This window comes from Pleurodeles waltl, chromosome 3_1, assembly GCF_031143425.1.
Source record: "Pleurodeles waltl isolate 20211129_DDA chromosome 3_1, aPleWal1.hap1.20221129, whole genome shotgun sequence".
Lineage (NCBI taxonomy): Eukaryota > Metazoa > Chordata > Amphibia > Caudata > Salamandridae > Pleurodeles > Pleurodeles waltl.
Window position 1 is genome coordinate 1993790430 of NC_090440.1, and position 19459 is coordinate 1993809888.

General features: G+C 42.6%; 1 protein-coding gene across 3 annotated transcripts in view; it reads left to right on the top strand.

Annotated features, from left to right (window-relative positions):
* YPEL2 (yippee like 2) overlaps positions 1-19459 on the top strand; it is a 168861-nt gene that overhangs the window by 88776 nt on the left and 60626 nt on the right. For all 3 annotated transcript variants that reach the window (XM_069226418.1, XM_069226420.1, XM_069226421.1), the window contains one exon: positions 2977-3298. In XM_069226418.1, the coding sequence (XP_069082519.1) occupies positions 3182-3298 (117 nt within the window). In that variant the 5' untranslated portion in view covers positions 2977-3181. The remainder of the gene's footprint in view (positions 1-2976; positions 3299-19459) is intronic.

The window sequence follows — 19459 nt, forward strand, 5'->3', positions numbered from 1 at the left end:
GGATCCAGTCTGACACCTGGGGAAAGATTCTAAGGTAAGAAATCTGCAACTAGAATATGTCTCTACGAGATATTTTGTTACCAAAGGTAAGTAACTTGTACTTCACACCTCAGTCGGTTTTCTGGCAGGTTCTTTATAACCCTCTAAATCTAAATCTGGCACTAATAATCCACCAAAGAGTCACTTCTTAAGAGTTCCAAAAGACACCACTTCACACCCTACTTTGATTCCTGCTGTGCGAACCAGCTGAGTACTCCACTGACAAGGAGTATTGAATCAGTGTCACCTGGCCAGAGTTTCGTGGTGTATACTGTCTCTCTACCATGGGGTACTTTCCAAAAAGCAGAAGTCTGCTGTGTACTTGCCCTGACGTTGCACAAATTGTGGATATGATCCCAAGGCGAGAGATCTTTCTCCAGAAGTCATTTTGTGTTTTGATTCTGATGATGGTACTCCACAAACTGTATACCTGTGTGCAACTCTTAGATAGTAAAAAATTCTCTAATCAATTTCTTTACAGTAGACAAATGTGCTGCAGTTGGAGCATAAGCTCCATGTCAGTGGGTGAAGTTCTCCAGTATCGGCTTTTGCTTTACTTCCTGGATTTGTGGAGGTTGATTATGTGACAGTAGCATCTGGGGTAGAAACCTCTTTAATAGAGCTCCTTAAGCACTTGCACTTAGACACTTTAGCTCAAGCCCTGATGGGGAATATACTCCCCTTTGTAAGGTTCAAAAGGGGGTTAGACAAAAATGTACATTAGCCTCCTTTTTATTTCTTTTTCTATAATAATTGTCTTGATCAAGTATTGCAGGCCAATGGGAAGGATTTTCCCAGGATAGGGGATCGCTCACTGCCAGTCCTCCTTTACACAGACAACTGTGTGCTCATGTCACGGACTGCTAATGGGCAACAGCTTCTACTAAACTCCTTTAGTTCATGGGGGATCTGAAGTTAAGTGTTAATCATAAGAAATCATACATCATGATCTGTGGACCTAGCAATACACGCTGTCATAGGTTCGCCATTATTGATGAGATTCTTATTACTAAGGTTTCAAACTTTTAATTATCTTGCGATCATGATGGTTGTTTAATTTTGAAAGGGATATGCTTTTGGCCCAGAGGGGACTCAAAATAACAAATGCAGTCAATCCTATTTATAAATTTGCTAAGAGAGTTAAACAAAAGCCCATTAAAGAATTAATCTCTCTTTATAACGCTAAATGCTTTTCCTTGAGCACTTATGGGGACATGATGTGGGGGTATGAGGATCCTGGTTGTTTACAAACTATTAAAAACAAATTGGAAGATTGTTCGCAGCAGTCATGGCTTGTGAGGTGCGGAAGGGGCGGGCGGTGCACGGAGGGAGGGAATAAACATTTATTAAATTTAATTTTAAAAAATAACCACTTGCCTTCCCTCACTGCTGCTTCTCTCCCTCGTCTCCGGATGCTTCAGGTACAGGCTCCCAGCCTGCCCTGCGGCCAATCTTGACACTGCTCAGAGCAGCTTCAGGATTGGCTGGGAGCGCCCAGCCAGGGCACTTCAAGGCAGACTGGGAGCCTGTGTTGCTGGGCTGGAGAGAGCCCTTTCTACATGTGTGTTTGGCCGGCCTGAGACAGCCAGTCAAACACAAATGTGCTCTGAAGGGGAGTGCTGAGCATTGCTCCTCACTCATCGTCACCCCCAAGTTTATGATCGTTTTCTGGTAAAGGTTTTGCAGCTGCTGCTGCTGGCAGGGGGGCAACGCTCCTCGACCCAAACTGAAGAGCCACCCCGTAGTCCCTAGAATACCTCCAACATCATTACCCACATTGAAGTAGGCTTTCGTTGTAAAGAGCAGTTGATAAAATTGAGCCACTTCTGTTATGGCTGAAAAAATGGGGGGTGCCCCCCCCAAGCTAAATTTTAACATCAGGCCCTTGCAGACTGTACCAAATTGGATCATGGAGATAATATGCTGGGCTAGCCTATATTAGGAGATCATTTACAGAACTTGGCGTCCCAAACTTATTTTAATCAACTAGTGAAATTGATAGCAAGTCGAGGTCCTTTGTTCTAACCCTTTTCCAAAACAAAAGGGACTTGAAAAGGAAAAGTAATATTACTGCTATGGATACTGTACACTAACACAAGGAGCTTACATCTGTAGAACGAATAGAACTGAATCTAGTTTGGATTATAAACCCGGAACTTTAGGTTTTATCTAACCCCTTTCACGCTGTGTACAGTCCACTTTCTGTTGGCTTTTCTATAACAGGGTAGTTGGTTTTCTTCCCTGCCTTTTTGTGTCTGAGATAATAACCGCCTTTATTCACTTTGTGTTTTTTGTAGTTTTAACACAAACCCCCAGAGCTCAATTTTTACATCCTATTTTGCACATGAAAATCTTAGATCGGCTAGGCAGAATCTTAAATTTCTGCAGTGCCTAGACTTTGAGTTAATTTGTCATGCTATAATCAGTTACATGTGCAGACCCTAAGTATTAGAAGAGATATTAGGGTTTTGGCTCTGCTAGCACTGCAGTTTTAATCCTTAAATGTAGTACATTGTCAGCTATGGTTCGTTTTAATACCTCTGTTTTACTGATGTACTTAATCTTGTATTTTAATCTGTATCGTTGTTATGCTGCTTGATGTGTTTTCATGGCTTAGACAGCAGAATAAAAGTATTTTGACTGATTGACAGTAATATTTGTTTTAAAAATAAAGTTAAAGGGTGCACCTTTGGATTCCCATTGACATGGAATTTAGTAAGTTTATCCAGGGGTTCTGAAAAAAAACAGTACATCTAGTTGTTTGTAATTGTCAACAAATAGATACACTTTATTCGCTATGTATGTTATCATCATTAACCTTTCTGCTGTACGTTAATGTTAGTTTCTTCAGTACGTTTTCGCTTGTGTGATTGCATTTGGTTGCTGTTATTTATGGTAAATGAACCATAACCACATTGATGTACTCTTGTTTAACAGGTGAGTGAAAATTGGCAGTAAATGTTGGGTCAAAGAGCCCTAACCCAGTGAAAGCTGTATTCCTCCAGTGTGTGGCTTCTGCCCCACACCCTCAATCTTTCAAACCACGGCCTTTACCTGCGTCTTCCGCTGTTTCCCGTGCGATCCTTCCTGCGGGAGCGCCTCTTGGGCCACGCCGGAATTCACCCAGCGCTCGGTTGCCCCAATGGTGAAGATGACTAGGTCCAAGACCTTTCAGGCATACCTGCCCTCCTGCCACCGGACATACAGCTGTATCCACTGCAGAGCACACCTTGCCAACCACGACGAGCTCATCTCCAAGGTATGTGGCTTCTTGGGAGCATTTCTGTGTTTATGAATCATTTACTATTTTTCGGTTCTAAGACTCCGAACCTGGCAAAAATTTAATACTGTAGCGCCATTCTGTTTATTTCCTCCAAATTGTCACATCCAAAGGAATTCATGTAGCTGGACGCTGTTTCAATGGCAGGACTTTTAGTGGAAAAACAGAAATATATCTAGGGAGTTGTAGCCCAAGACCAATTCAGCTGCGTGGTTTGAGTTAAGAGTATGCAAGTACAATGATTTCTTAAAGGCGACTGCAGGACTGAGAATTTGATATCCCATTGACATACAGTAAGCTATGTGAAGAATGGTCTGAGCGGCACCTGTTTTCTATATGGCCAACTTTTACATAGCTATACATACAGATGTTAAGCGTGATTTGGAAGACTCATTTTTTGCCAGTCTATATGCCGGCGGAGCATAGATATAAGTGATTTCCCCAGAATTACAGTTTAAAAAAAATAATTAAGGTTAGAATTTGGGTGTCCTAGTGAAATTAGCCATTGCATCATCCAGAACTAACCGCTTTGTCTTTACCTTTAGCACCCTTTCTCTGTCCCCAGAGTTACTGAGCAATACACCTGGCCTATTTTAGATATTGATGGGCGAGTTACTCTGTCACAACGGTGATGGGTATCCCACTTGCCAAAATCTTAATCCCATTACATTTTATGGGATTTAGATTTCAGAGGACCGGATATTTGTCACCGTTGTGATAGAGTAACGTGTCCGCCTATATCTAAATCAGGCCCTTAGTCTTTAATGTTCCACATTCAGTACTTAATTTGAGTCCGTGGTGGGGGCCACTGACACTCATTTTACCACCTTAGACATTTCCCAAGAGCTAGAGAGCAAAGAATGCACAAGAAGGAAAAAGAGCAAGACTGAAAACGCGTCACATAGAGAGAAGGCGGAAATCTGCAAGAATGGTATAAAAGGGAAGAGAGTGTCTGATAATCAATTAAAGAAGCAGAAGGTGGGCTCAGTCTACGCAGCCTTGGTATTCAGAGTACTGAAATGTAATAGCGTTGGTAGCGGGCTTCTGAATAGAGTTTTGGGCAGTAGTACTTATTCTTTTATAAAATAAGAACTATCAGCACAGTACCCGTAACATTTGATACCCCTCAGCTTGTCATTTGCTTTATTAGAAGTAGAAGATTGTGTTAGGTTTAACACAAAGATTCCACGTTTTGTTAGCAGTTTAATATATAGCAACGAAAATCTGGAATGGATAGTGATCCTTACCTCCAGTATACAAGAATGGGGAGCTTGGAATAGAACATAGATTCCCTAACCATTAGACTATGAGCCCGATTATGGCCTTGGTGGATGGGATACTCCGTCACAAACGAGACGGACATTCCGCCCACTGTTTTACAAGTTCCCCAGGTTATCATGGAACTTGTAACACGGTGGACAGGATATCCATCACGTTTGTGACGGAGTATCCCATCCGCCAAAGTCGTAATCAGGCCCTATGTCTTTCTTTTCGATTTTACAATGTTTTATTGAAATTAAGTGAGAGCTGGTACAGAGTCATCCAATGTATATTTTCCAAGAGCAGTAGAAGGTGCAGTTTGAATGCACTGCAGTGGAGATACCCAGCGATGACATTACAGAGCACAGCAAATGTGAATATCAGTTTGAACATCTTCCATGAGCATTCAGTGATGAAGATGTAGAAGAGAAGCAGAGGTAGTGGGAAGTGTACTGTGGTGTGGGTGTGAGGACAAGTAAGAACAGTGAATGGGGGATTGAGTGTAGAAGATTGTGTAGAGTTGTCTGATGAATTGTGAGCACGTCAGATGTAGGCAATCCAAGTCCCCCACTATGGGTGTATGGTTATTTGGTTGGGCGGTGTCGCTTTCAGTCCACAAAGATGAGTTGCATTGCTATTGAGAGTCCACGAGTCTTCGATCGTGGCTCGAGAGAGGGATCATGTTGGGAGTCCATAAGTCTTTTATCTGGGTCCGATATAGGTTTAATGTTGGGAGCTGTTAGTTGGCCTACGCTGACCGTGCGGAAGTCTAGATCAACATGGACCTAAAAGGTATCTTTGTAGTAGAGAAAGGTTTCTCCCAGATTGATTTGATTCATTTGCAACTAAATAACATATGCTATAAGTCCCAGGTGACCTCTGTGCAGTTCCAAAAAACATCCAAATCCACAAGGCCTGGTTTTGCAAGTTTGGCTGGGGTCCAAAAGGCCTGGTGCCTTGAAATGCAGTGTTTGGCACCCAGTGGGATGAGTTTGTATTTTAGGCTACTTTAACATGTAGTAGACCTTGTATTGGCAAGTAAGGGTTCTATATTAATGTTTCTAAGAATCACCCCTCATCTGATCTGCAGTTAGCATGGGTTTTTGCATTTGTCTGTGTTGCTTAGTTTGTACATTTGTGAGGCTGCGTGGCCTGCAACACAATTTATTTAGCAGGTTTGACAGATCTTGGTTATTTTATAGGCTTGGGGCCTGATTACGATCTTGGCGGAGGGAATTACTCCATCCCATATGTGACGTATAGCCCGTCCGTAGTGTTACAAGTTCCATAGTATATAATGGGACCTGTAATATTGCGGGCGCAATATCCGTCACATTTGGGACGGAGTAATCCCCTCCGCCAAGGGTGTAATCAGGCCCTTAGTTTTGAGATTCTTGTTTGTAGTTTTAAGGTTGTAGAAGTCAGTGTTGGAAAGGGAGTAAGTGCTTTGTATCTCCGAAAAGGTAAGCAGTCTCACGCTTCAGTGCAAGTCTTTGATAAGGGCGATACCTTTGTGTGCCCGGTCTGGGCCAAAGTTAAAAGGGCTGTCGATTTTTATTTTTTTATTTTATTTTTTATTTTTATTTATTTTTACGTTTGAGGTACCCGATAAGATTTGGAAATTTGGTTAGTCATTTTCTTGTTGGTCTGCAAGAGGGTTGTTGCTGTGTCAAGTTTGATCTGTTAGATTTTTTAGCTTTAATTGATTACATTGATAAGTTGGGTAGGATGTGTTGTGGTTAGGAGAGGTCTTTTTCATTCTAGCTCCATTTAGGGAGGTTACTTAAAGGCAGTTTGTACGATAGTTTTGCTCTTTCCTTATTCCATAGGAACAGGAAGTGAAAAAGGTTTGTGAGAGCCTAATTGAAACCATACTTGAGAGAATATCGACGGCGGAGCTGATCATCATTTTGAGGGACTTAAACCCTTACCCACCTTTTCGTATACAAACCATACCTCAAAGGTTTCATATATTATTGTGGTATTTATTTCTTCATTATCCGATGGATTCATGCAGATCATTTGAACAGCATGTGCCTAAATATTTGATAAATATTTGTTGCCAAAGTAGGCCTGTTTTCTTGATTCAGTCTCAAAAGCACAGATGGTTTAGGGCAGGGACTTTAGTTTTATCCTTGTTTAGGATGTAACTCCGTATAACAGAATTGCTTGATAACTTCTAGGAGTTCAGGGATGGGTGTATTGGCCACAGAGGAGACTCATAAGATATTGTCAGCGTGTGCTGCTGTTTGACATTATCTGACTTAAATTTGATACTGTGGATATTAGGGTTGCCACTTGTAAGTCTAAGGAAAAAGTTGACTGTCACAAGGAAGTGAAGGGGAGAAAGGTGGCAGCCCTAACGAGTGTTGTGTTTATAGAGGATGCCATTGACTAATTCTTGGCTGTGGGCAAGCTCAAAGAGCCGTTGTAATTTTAATGAAGTGGTCCCCCAGGTCATACTTCCAGAGGTGTGCCTGCAGAAAAGCAACAAAACCTTGTCAAAGGTGTTTTCCAATGCTGCCTGATTTATCTTTGATATCAATGACTAGTGCTTTGTTTCTCGTGTATTTGACATAGGAGACCAATAGGTTTCCTGCTCTATTTAGGTGACATAGCTATTTTGTTTTCTGTGCTTGGAATCATAGATGGGCTCTTTTACAACCAATCTTATTGTGCTCGTATTTTAATTTGTTAGGGCGTTTAAATGATTGTGGGTGTTTGACTGCTTGTGTTGAGCTGTAAGGGTTTTAATTTAAAGTTATCAATCGTTTTAGTTTATTTTGACTGTTTTTCTACTTTCGAATTAATCCTCATTTTTCTTGCTATCATGATTATTATTTCAGTCTATACCAGAGTATGATAGGCAACAGGGGCTGCGTGAATTAGAGTTCTCCTGGATGATTATCGGAACGTTTTTTTCAAGATCTTCAGCATTGGTTACTTTTTAATTGATTTCTGGGTTCATGCGTTAATTTTGTGTGTGGGGACTAGCTTGTATGATCGGGGATTACATGCATTGTGTGAAATGATGATGATAATTTCTATTGTGGGGTTTGTTAAATGTTGTAGGTGTGCAGAATCAACTAGTAAGTAATCAATGAAGGAGTAGCTTTGGTGTGCTGTCAGGGTTGAGTAGCCTCCTCGTGTCGTCCAGTTTGTGTGAGATGCAAATATTGTGCATTGTGTTATGCAACTTGGAGAGGTGGAACTTGTTAGCTGATTGTCTGTTAAACCATCCATAGGGAGATTGAAATCTCCACCAAAAAGGATGTTTGTGCCATGTGAAGGTGAGACAACTTTTCTTGCTAAGACGTTCCCGAAGTCAGAGTCCGTATTTGGGGCAAATGTGTTTATGGCAAACTTTTGTGTGTTATATTGAATGCTGGTGATGAGCCCCCTAACCCCATTATCATTTTCAGACATAATCACTGCTAGGCCTGAGCGCTTGAAGATTAGTGTAATTATGACATTCTTGTTTTTTTTAAATCACATCTGAGCAGGTGATATCATCCACTCAGCCCAATCTCCTGTTTAGGCCCCCCAGTAGCTCATTTTAGTCTCTCCTAAGAATACAATATATATATTTTTTTTTTTTAGTTTTTGGGAGCAGTTTCCTTTCCCTTTTAACAGGGTGGTTGAGGACTTTTGTGTTTAATGAGGGTACTTTGAGAGCAGACATTATGGGTAAATCTGAATGTGTGATGGATGTACATTAGCGTGTTGGAGTTTGGGAGGATCCACTTACAGAGTAAAGGGAGTTTGTTGCTATTTTCCCCTCCGAGAGCTTGTGCTGGAAGAGTTAGTCTGGTCAAGTGCTGTCATAGTTGGATGCCTCATACTGCAGTCGATGAATAGTAAAGCCAAGAGTGGAAGCTTCACCTATAAGAGAGGATCAAAAGAGGAAAAAAGCAAGAGGATAGCGCGAACGAGAGAAAAAAAACACAGAAAAAAACAAGGCCCTGAATAAATCCCACACCAGTTCTTCCACCCCATTCTGATGCTAATAAACCAGTGGAACATATATCTTTGGTGAAGGACTGGGATGCCTTTTATGCCTTAAAACCTCGGTAGAAAAGAACAGGCTCGAGTCAAACATGCACTAAAGCCAAACAAGAACTTCGCCATATTATGGGTCTGTGAGTAATATAACAACAGTAGCTAAATTGCACTGTGTGGCAGGGTACTAAACATGATGGTGTGAAGCAAGTAATGGGAGTCACTTGAATATATAATATGTATAATACACGGCTCAAGTGTGAGCCTGAAAACGCGGAATTATAGCTACATAAAAGAAAATTATATTGGGTAATCGGAGAGTCCCACTCACTGCACCGAGGTTGTGAGATTGTTTGGGAGAGCCTGCAATAGCTGCAAAGGTTACGGTGACCAGAGAGATTGTGTTGCATGATTTTGTAACATGAATAGGTAGTATCGATACAGTTGGGTAGTATGGTGTAGGATAGTTTTGGTGGTGTCCGATAGTGAGGTGAATATTGGATAATATATGGTGATATTGCTATGTTAGTTAGTGTTAGGAGATGTGGTGAGAAGAACATGGAAAACCTTAAGTGATACAGATTTAAACTTTCTAACATTTTTTTTAAGCTTTGTTTTCATTATGTGGAACAGCCAGACAGTGAATAGTGTCATGACAATCACTGGCAAGGCACAGAGTACCCAAGAGCAAATCATGTGGGCGCTCAGTCAGTATGGCAATAGTCAGGGTATAACAGACAGTACAAATGACATCACATAGCAAGAAACCAGACATTTTCCATTACCGACCCTATAACCTTCGCAGCATTTACTCTGGGGGCCCAGCAAACAGCTCCCCCACTGGTGGCACCATGCAGAGGATCGCTCAGCAATCCTCTCCCTGCCAAGGAGCAACACCACACATCGCAGCATCCATAATGCACCCTAAGCGCATTCGGCCATCGACCCATCAGAGTTTCTATGATGCTATCTCACTATCTTTTGCATCTGCAGCTTCTCCATTCCTGGCACACCCAAGAAACACTAGATAAGGTACCCAAATATCCCTCTGATAGTTGTGGAGTGGCATGAGTTTATGATAAGCGATAGAAGTATGTCATATCAGAATGCCAGTCCTACAATATTGGGAGAGGGCCCTTCATCCAAAGCTTCAATATCTTACACCACACCAGTAGTAGCCCTAGAGCAACAAGTCACCTGTGGCTTTCGAGACGTTTCTCACATTACCCAGCAGTTCTAAAAGGAGGGTAAACGCAGCAGTCTCACCCGTGATCTCCTGCAGCTCCCTGATAACCGTGAGCCAAAAGTGCTGCACACCAGGGCAGAGCCATGACACATGAGCAAATCCAGCACCATTCTCGCCACAGCGTGAACAGCAAGAACTGTCGCGCAGGCCATAGTGAAATAGCTGAGCCGGGATGTAGGACAAACACTTGAGATACTTGAAGTATATCAATCGATGCTGGCCATTCAGGGAAACGGTTCAGACCACTGAACAACAGGAAGTCCATTGTTTATTGCTAATCACTAATTCTAAGTCCTCCTGCCATTCCAGTCCAACCCTGATGGCACCAGGCCATTAAGTCTCCTGTGAGCATGCATACAGTTTGGCGATCATGGGCTGGGGTGTCGTCGCTTGCAGCAAGTAAGTTAAGACGGTTAATTCCAAGGGTTCCGGCGGGTAATTCCAAGGGTTCCACTAGGGACTCACCCAGTAAGTCCCATATCGTGTGGCGTGCCCGTTAGTAGTGAAAGTGTAGTCCGTGGTTTGCTTTGTGCACACACCTAATTCTAGCTACTAAGGATCTCGTCAGTGTAAAAATCACAATCCAAACCCTTTAACACCCCCACCATAGCCCTCTCCTGTCCTAAGGGAAACCATATACAGCACTCCAGTGGTATCAGAGGTGAATAAAGCAGAGACCCAGTCTGTAAATATGCTATTTTCTTCCATGAATATTGCATAGTACCGAAAAGTTCCACAGTGTGATATCGATGTGGAGACCTGTGGAACATGATCCTGGGCACAGACAGTGGAAGAGCTGCGTACTGTTTCAGCCAAAGGTAAGGAAGATCCATCGAACCATGCAGCCAATAACAAGCAAACATGCATTGTTCAACTCTACAATAAGTCTCCTTGTCCAAGGAGGTGACGCTGGATTTCATGGGGTTGCCATGCTTGTCCTCCTAGGATGACAAAGTGATTAATATCTAATATTTCCAAAATGCTCGAAATGAAATGTAATTAATTGGCTCAAACCAAAACTTGCAAGGCTCTAATGAGCCAGCACCATAGGTTGGCAATCTTTCCTTTGGGGGTGGAGGTGTTGTCCTAGCTGCTCAAACGTAAAAGCCCAACTTTCATTAGCAATTGACAGCCTCTTTATTAAAACTACCAAATTTCATCAAGACACTTCGTTTCATTTTAATGAAGCAGTAAAATGTCCTGCAGGACATGCAAACTGGTATTTGCAAAAACTGTGGGTGCCTTACCGCAAGGATTTTAAAGGCAGAAGCTATGGTCTGGAAAATGCAGTTTGGTCCTGCTTGGCCAGCTCCCTATCTTGTCTGCAGCACCGGCGTCTAGTGAGCAGGAGGGAGTAAAAGATTGAGGTGGGTTTACAGGACTTGTGTGTCCTTAGCTTTCACAATCGATGTTTCCCAGAAATCATTGCTTTTTGTGACTGTATGCTCTAGATCATCCTGTGTGTAATGAACCTGTTCCCTTTTATGTTAGTACAGTGCGAACCCATGCTGGTTTTCGCAAGAAGTGCATTTCAGTGGTGGAAATGAGAAAACATTCCATTGCCTCCTCAAAACCTCTTACCATGCACAGCTGTCTTCCACTGGCAGCCCACTGCCTTTTCTAAGTTCTTGGAGGTTCTCTTTTTGGAGCTATCACAGTTTTCATATTAGAGGGGGTACTGGAGGTGTTCTGCCTACATCTAGCCATTCCCAGTTTATACAGTGCTTTCTCGGTCGTCATATTTTAGTGGTCATTCATTCATTATTTACACATCACTTTATACCCCTGGCGACATTGTATATCGGTCCAGTTTGTATAAGAGTCCTTCGAAGTGTATAGTTAAAAAAGAATGTTGTTTGCAGTTTGGTTTGTGTGGGACATTTTGGCACAGGCTTAAACCCTTCACGGCTAGGCCTTTTCCTTCCCTGTGCCAAGCCTTTTCTGGCTATATGGGGTAGTTCACACTTATGCCTCCATAACTTTTTGTCCACATAAGTTGTCCACGCCAAATTTGTGTCCTTTTTTCCCAATATCCTGGGGATTCAAAAGGTACCCAGGGTTTGTGGATTCCTCTGGAGGGGACCAAGAAAATCAGTAAAATACAGCAACATTTTGAGCTTTTTGGGAAAAATGTAGAGAAAGTGCTGCAAAATAAACAGTCTGTTTTTTAAAAAAAAATTGTGCAAATGGCATCAACAAAGGGTTTTTAGTGCTAAAATCACCATCTTCCCAGCTTTCAGGAACAGACAGACTTGAATTAGAAAAACACATTTTGAACACAGTTTTGGCATTTTACTGGGACATAGTCCATTGTTCCTATTTTTTTCACTTTCAGCCTTCTTCCAGTCTGTGGTAGAAATGGGTGTGAAACCAATGGTGGATCCTGGAAAGCTATACATTTCTGAAGTATAGACAACCTTCTGAATTCAACAAGGGGTCATTTGTGTAGACCCTTCAATGTTCTACACAACACACAATGTTCTATAGAAAGTAACAGTTGAAATAAAAAAAAAAATTGAAATTGAGTTGAAAAAAACAGCCATATGTGTCTCTGTTTTTATCTGTAACTTTGTCTAACTTTGGAAGATGTTCGAAAGCAATATACAGTTACTGTCTGCTGCACCCTTCTGGTTGCGGGGATGCATAGGGTTTGTAGGTTCACCAACTACCTGAGGTACCCAGAGCCAATAACTGAGCTGCACCTTTCAATGGTTGTTCATGGTGTACTGGGCATACAGCAATTAATATGGTAAATTATTTATAGTGAAAAGCAGGTATCAAGGAAACCAGTGTATTTCCAAAATTAGCACAAGATAAGGATAAGGAGTTTGGATGCAGGGGTTATTTGCACATCTCTGAATGTGTGGGTACCCATACTAGCATGTGAATTAGAGGGTATTTCTCAAAATTACTTCTTTTTTACACATTGTCTAACATTTGGAAGGTACAAATGCAGAGCAATACAATTGGTAGTAACACTTGTTCTACTATTCTGTGTTCCCTTAAGTCTCCCAATAAAAGTGGTACTACACTTGTGTGGGTAGGCCCAGTGCCCGTGACAGGAAACGGCCCAAAACACAACATGAATACATTCATTTTTTACACACAAAACTGGCACTTTTTTTTACAAAGTGGGTAGCTATGGTTTTTGGGCCATACCTCAGCTAACATATAGGGAAACTTGTACATTTTAAAAACATAGACACCTAGGGGAATCCAGGTCAGGGTGACTTGTGTGGCTCTCACCAGGTTGTTTTGCCCAGAATCCCATTTTCCTCACATTTCTGTGATGTAAAGTTCTGGAATCTATACAGGGTCACAAACTTCCTTCCAACCAGCATTCTCCTATATCTTCTGATGAAAATGGTACCTCACTTTTATGGGTAGGCTTAGTGCCTGCAACAGGAAACGACCCAAAATGCAACATGGATACATCAATTTTTTCACCAAAACTGAACAGTTTTTTTGCAAAGCGGATACCTGTTACTTTTAGACCCTAGCTCAGCCAGCACCAATGGAAACCGTGACAAACCTGCACATTTTGAAAAAACTAGACACCTAGGGAAATCCAGAGAGGGGTGACTTGCATGGATCCCATGAGGTTTTTGACCTCAAACTTTGCCTGAAATCACACATTTTCCTTACATTTCTGTGATGGAAACTTCCAGAATCTGCAGGAATCAACAAAATTCCTACCACGCAGCATTGACCCACTTGTGCCAATAAAAATGCTGCAACACTTGTGTGGCTGGGCCTAGTGCCAGTGACAGGAACTTTTCAAACCAAGGCTAAAGGGAGCCCTTACGTGGGGACTCCTTTTGACATCAGTTGGATCTGTACCTTTCTTTGCCAGCTCACGAGGCTGTGTTTAGATAAACAAAGTCCCTCTGCTGTAAACAGGAGAGGTATTTGGAGTGCGTGTGATGAGGATGGAACGGTTCCGTCCTCAGCACACTACACAAGCACAGGTATGCATGACAGAACTGTTCCGTTATGCACATCGAAGGAGTTAATCAATGTGATACCAATGTGCTGGATATTCAGTGTGCCCGATTCCAATGCACATATGAGTTTGAGTGGGGAAGTCGAGACTGCTGCTCGTGTTTTCTTGTTTCGTAGTGAACATTTCCACCACTAATCTGTTGAATGCCAGTGCTATCTAAGAAAGCGTTGATGATTTGATGTGAAAATGTTCCACTGGTGCTTTCTGACCTAATTTGTGTATGCTCCTTTGAAACTGCTGATTGTGAGTACTGAAGAACTTGCAAACTTAACTGGATCTTGATGAGGATTTTGAAGGTGTTTTTGGTGCTAGGAGAAATCGTACCAGCCCTAGGGATAGTTAAAGAGCCTTTCTCACATGATGACTAATATGATCCCCACTTGTGGTTGATTTTGTTGGAGACACAGCACATGCTACTGCTAGTGAACAAAAAGCAAAGATTTTTTTCCCATACTCTAGTAACCCAGCTTCTTTCAAATGAAGTCTTTTGAACCACATAATGGGTACCAAAGGTTCTGGACTAAAACACCAGAGGTTAGTAGGGTTCCTCTACTTTGCTTTGCTGCTGGATTATCTCAGGCAACTATGATGTGTTGATTTGGACATGTCTGTTTGGCCTCGGGTTCTCTTCGTGGAACTTCAGAAAGTTGTGACGTTGACTTGTCTTCCTAAATAACACCGACACCTGATCCATACATTCTCTTATGCACATATGCAGAACTTAGGGCTGCGACCACAAAACATTAATTCTGAGTCTTGCTTTAAAGAGTACAGATTTGTGGAATTTTATGTTTGTAAATTTAGCTTGTGATAGAAAATCTGTGAGCATGGGCGTTTTTCTACTGTTGTACATTTAGAGTTCATGAGGACAGATAGTCTAATCAGAGCAGTGGTACCTCGAGAAGAAGTGAACCTCCATAAACACATCAGTTTAAGGGTTTTCAGGAAGATTTTGCAGACAGGTTTCTAAGCTGGAAATGTGTGTAACGTGAGTACGTTTACCCTTACAAAAGGCAGGCCTTTAAAGGGTGGTAAAGATATGGAACACTCCCATGTTAAGACAAACATATTTTCATTGCAGATAAGTGGTTACGTGTGCAGACGCATATTTCCACATGATTTGTTTTCACCTTAGAAGATTAAACAAGTTCTTTTTACAAAGCTGGGAGTAGTGTAAACATGTGAATATCTACGAGTTCTTGATGAACATCTCACATACAGAGTGCATTGTGAACAGGGATCTGAGAGAGACAGAGACAGACACAGAGAGACTTTTTTTCCCTTTGGGGCGATGTCGACCTTATCTTCCTTTGACTGTCAGGCCTGGTACACTTGCCCTTGTTTGAGTGTGTCTGTTTAGTACTTTGGAACGTTTGCCTTCTCAGCAGCCTTTCCATGCAGTTTACCTTGTGTGGCCCGAAGACCGTTTAAATTGAAAAGAAAGCTGTTTACTGTCATACCTTTGTGAATAGAAAAGCATGTCTGACTTAGACGTGCACGAACAGGAAACTAAATTGAATGCCTTCGTTTTTATGTAATGCATGCAAGCGTAGTTCTGGGGTCGCCCATCCTATGACTTGAATCCTAATTGAACAATGATAGGGCTACGTAGAATGACGGTACCGATGCATGTAGGTGTAAAGATTGCAGGCACGTAGCCTAATGTGTAACCTTGAATGCAGACATGTATACCATGGGGTAAGAGATATCTGTGTAAATCAGTGCACCTTTAACCCTCTATACGCCACGGGACACCGAGGAACCCCCCCAGGTCAGGGTTGGAAGGAGAATCGCTTCCCCTTCCAAAACCAACCCCCGCTCCCCCAGGGCGCAATGACATCAACGCTGAGCTTCCAAGGCGGATCGGAAGATAAATGCTTTTGCAATTCTCTTCCAATCACTGGAGGGGTTGAGAAAGCCATGAACGGAGAGGAAAGGCCTTTCCTCTTGCGATTGGGCAGCAGAAATGCCCACTAGACACCAGGGATTTTTTATTTTTGTTGTTGTTGAATGAGGGGAGCGGCCCCTTGGGCAAGGGTTGCTCCCTGGGGGGCCAAATCATTTTTAGGCCATTTCTGCCCCCGGGGGCAGATCGGCCTAATATAATTAGGCTGATCTGCCCCCGGGGGGGGGCAGAAAACACCTAAACACCAGGGATAATTATTTGGTGTTGTTTGTTTTACTTATTTTTTTTTTTTTTATATGTGGGGAGCGACCCCTTACGCAAGGGTCGCTCCCCGGGGGGGCCAAATTATTTTTAGGCCATTTCTGCCCCGGGGGGGGGAGAGGGAGCAGAAACCACTAGACACCAGGGATTTTTTTTTTTTTTATACTTGTGCTTAAGCGGAGCGGCCCCTTGGGCAAGGGCCGCTCCTCAAGGAGGGGAGGGTGGGGCATAATATATTTAGGCCATTTCTGCCGGGGGCAGAAAAACCCTAGAAACTAGGGTTAATTTTTCCTTTTTTCTATATGTGGGAAGCCAAATTATTTATAAGGTCATTTCTAAATTATATTAGGCTGATCTGCCCTCAGGGGGAGCAGAAGCCACTAGACACCAGGGTTTTTTATTTTTTTTTATTTTTTATACTAACTTATAAGGAGCGCGGCCCCTTGGGCAGGGGCGGATCCCTGTGGGGGGGGGGATAAAATATTTTTTGCCATTTTTTGCCCCCCAGAGGCAGATCGTCCTAATATAATTAGGCCGATCTGCCTCCAGGGGGAGCAGAAACCTCTAGACACCAGGGATATATATATATATATATATATATATATATATATATATATATATATATATATATATATATATATATATATATATATATATATATGTATTTGTATTTACTTTATGTTTTTATGTATGGGGAGCGACCCCTTAGGCCAGGGTCACTCCCCTGGGGGGCACATTACTGTTGGCCATATCTCCCCCCCCTTTGGGGACAGATCAGCCTATTTTTGGAAGGCCCATCTGCCCCCAAGGGGGCAGAAAGCCCACCAGAGTCCAGGGAAGATTTCCTTTTTCAAAATAAGAGGGTGGGGGTTTGGCCATACCCCCACCCCAAATAAATGGGGCCAAAGTTGTTCTGCCCACCAGTGGGCAGATGGGGCAACTACCCCTGATCCACTCCCAGGGGGTCAAAAAGTCTACTAGATGCCATGGAATAAAAAAAAAGAAATTGTGGGTTGGTGGCTACCAACCAGTATGGGCCTGGTTATGCCCCCACCCCAACTGAAGGGAGGGTAACAGTCTTTCAACTCTCCCCCCGCACGCTAAAACATCTAAGCCCACTGCAAGCAAGAGGACATTTGATTATTTTGGGTTTTGGTTTTACATTTGGGCCATGAGAGCTTGGTAACTCTCAAAATCGTCCCACTTGGAATGGTGAGGGCTGCACTTTTTTGACTTTGGGACGCTGCCATGTAGAAAAATCCACAAGACCTAGACACATCTGAAAACTAAACATCTGGTTGATTACAGGGTGGTGTGCTTCACATGCACCCCACACCATTTTCTTACCCACAATGCCCTGCAAACCTCCAACTTTGCTGGAAATCACACATTTTTCCCACATTTTTGTGATGGAACTTCCTGGAATTTGCAGGAATCCACAAAATTCTTACCACCCAACATTGTCTCATCTTTACCGATAAAAATTCTGCTGCACTTGTCAGCCTAAAACTTTTTTTTTTTTTTTTTTCTTTTTCTTCAAACTGCCCTTTTGGACCCTCTTTGGTTCCCCCTCAATTTCGACATGTTTTTGGCTCTTCCCTGTCACAGGCATTTGGCCCACCTACACAAGTGAGGTATCATTTTTACCGGGAGACTGTAGGGTACGTTGGGTGGTAGGAAATGTGTCCCGGTGCGGTGATCCCACACAGAAATGTGGGGAAAAAAGTGATTTTTAGCTACATTTGAGGTTTGCTGAGGATTCTGGGTAAGAAAACATTGGGGGATCCACGCAAGTCACACCTCCCTGGACTCCCTCGGGTGTCTAGTTTTCAGAAATGTCTGGGTTTGGTAGGTTTCCCTAGATGGCTGCTGAGCCCAGGACCAAAACGTGGGTGCTCCACCCCCCCCCCCCCCCACCCCACACAAAAACAGAGTTTTGTATTTGATAATTTGGATGTGTCCAGATAGTGTTTTGGGGGTCATTTCCTTTCGCATGCACTAGGCCTAACCACACAAGTGAGGTACCATTTTTATCTGGAGACTTGGGTAAATGCTGGGTGGAAGGAAATTTGTGGCTCCTCTCAGATGCCAACATTTTCTGTCACCAAAATGAGAGGAAAAAGTGTTTTTTTTTTTGGTCAAATTTTTAGGTTTGCAAAGGGTTCTGGGTAACAGAACCTGGTGAGAGCCCCACAAGTCACCCCATCTTGGATTCCCCTAGGTCTCTAGTTTTCAGAAATGTGCAGGTTTGCTAGATTTCCCTTGGTGCCGGCTGAGCTAGAGTCCAAAATCCACAGCTAGGCACTTTGCAAAAAACAGCTCTGTTTTCTTTGGGAAAATGTGATGAGTCCACGTTGTGTTTTGGGGCATTTCCTGTCGCGGGCGCTAGGCCTACCCACACAAGTGAGGTACCATTTTTATCGGGAGACTTGGGGGAACGCTGAGTGGAAGGAAATTTGTGGCTCCTCTCAGATTCCAGAAATTTCTGTCACCGAAATGAGAGGAAAGTCTTTTTGGGGCCAAATATTGAGGTTTACAAAGGGTTCTTGGTAACAGAACCTGGTGAGGGCCCCACAAGTCACCCCATCTTGGATTCCCCTAGGTGTCTAGTTTTCAAAAATGCACAGGTTTGGTAGGTTTCCCTAGGTGCTGGCTGAGCTAGAGGCCAAAATCTACAGCTAGGCAGAATTCAATGTAAAAATGTGATGTGTCCATGCTGCGTTTCCTGTCGCGGACATTAGGCCCATCCACGCAAGTGAGGTACCATTTTTATCAGGAGACTTGGGGAAACACAGAATAGCAAAACAAGTGTTATTGCCCCTTGACTTTCTCTACATTTTTTCCTTCCAAATGTAAGACAGTGTGTAAAAAAGACTTCTATTTGAAAAATGCCCTGTAATTCACATGCTAGTATGGCCACCCCGGAATTCAGAGATGTGCAAATAACCACTGCTTCTCAACACCTTATCTTGTGCCCATTTTGGAAATACAAAGGTTTTCTTGATACCTATTTTTCACTCTTTATATTTCAGCAAATGAATTGCTGTATAGCCGGCATAGAATGAAAACCCATTGCAAGGTGCAGCTTATTTATTGGCTCTGGGTACCTAGGGTTCTTGATTAAATCTACAAGCCTTATATATCCCCGCAACCAGAAGAGTCCAGCAGACGTAATGGTATATTGCTTTAAAAAATCTGACATCGCAGGAAAAAGTTTCAGAGTAAAACGTGTCTGGTTTTTACCCTCAATTTCAATATTTTATTTCAGCTGTTATTTTCTGTAGGAAACACTTGTAGGATCTACACAAATTACCCCTTGCTGAATTCAGAATTCTGTCTAGTTTTCAGAAATGTTTAGCTTTCTGGGATCCAGCATTGGTTTAACACCTATTTCTGTCACTAACTGGAAGGAGGCTGAAAGCACAAAACATAGTAAAAATAGGGTATGTCCCAGTAAGATACCAA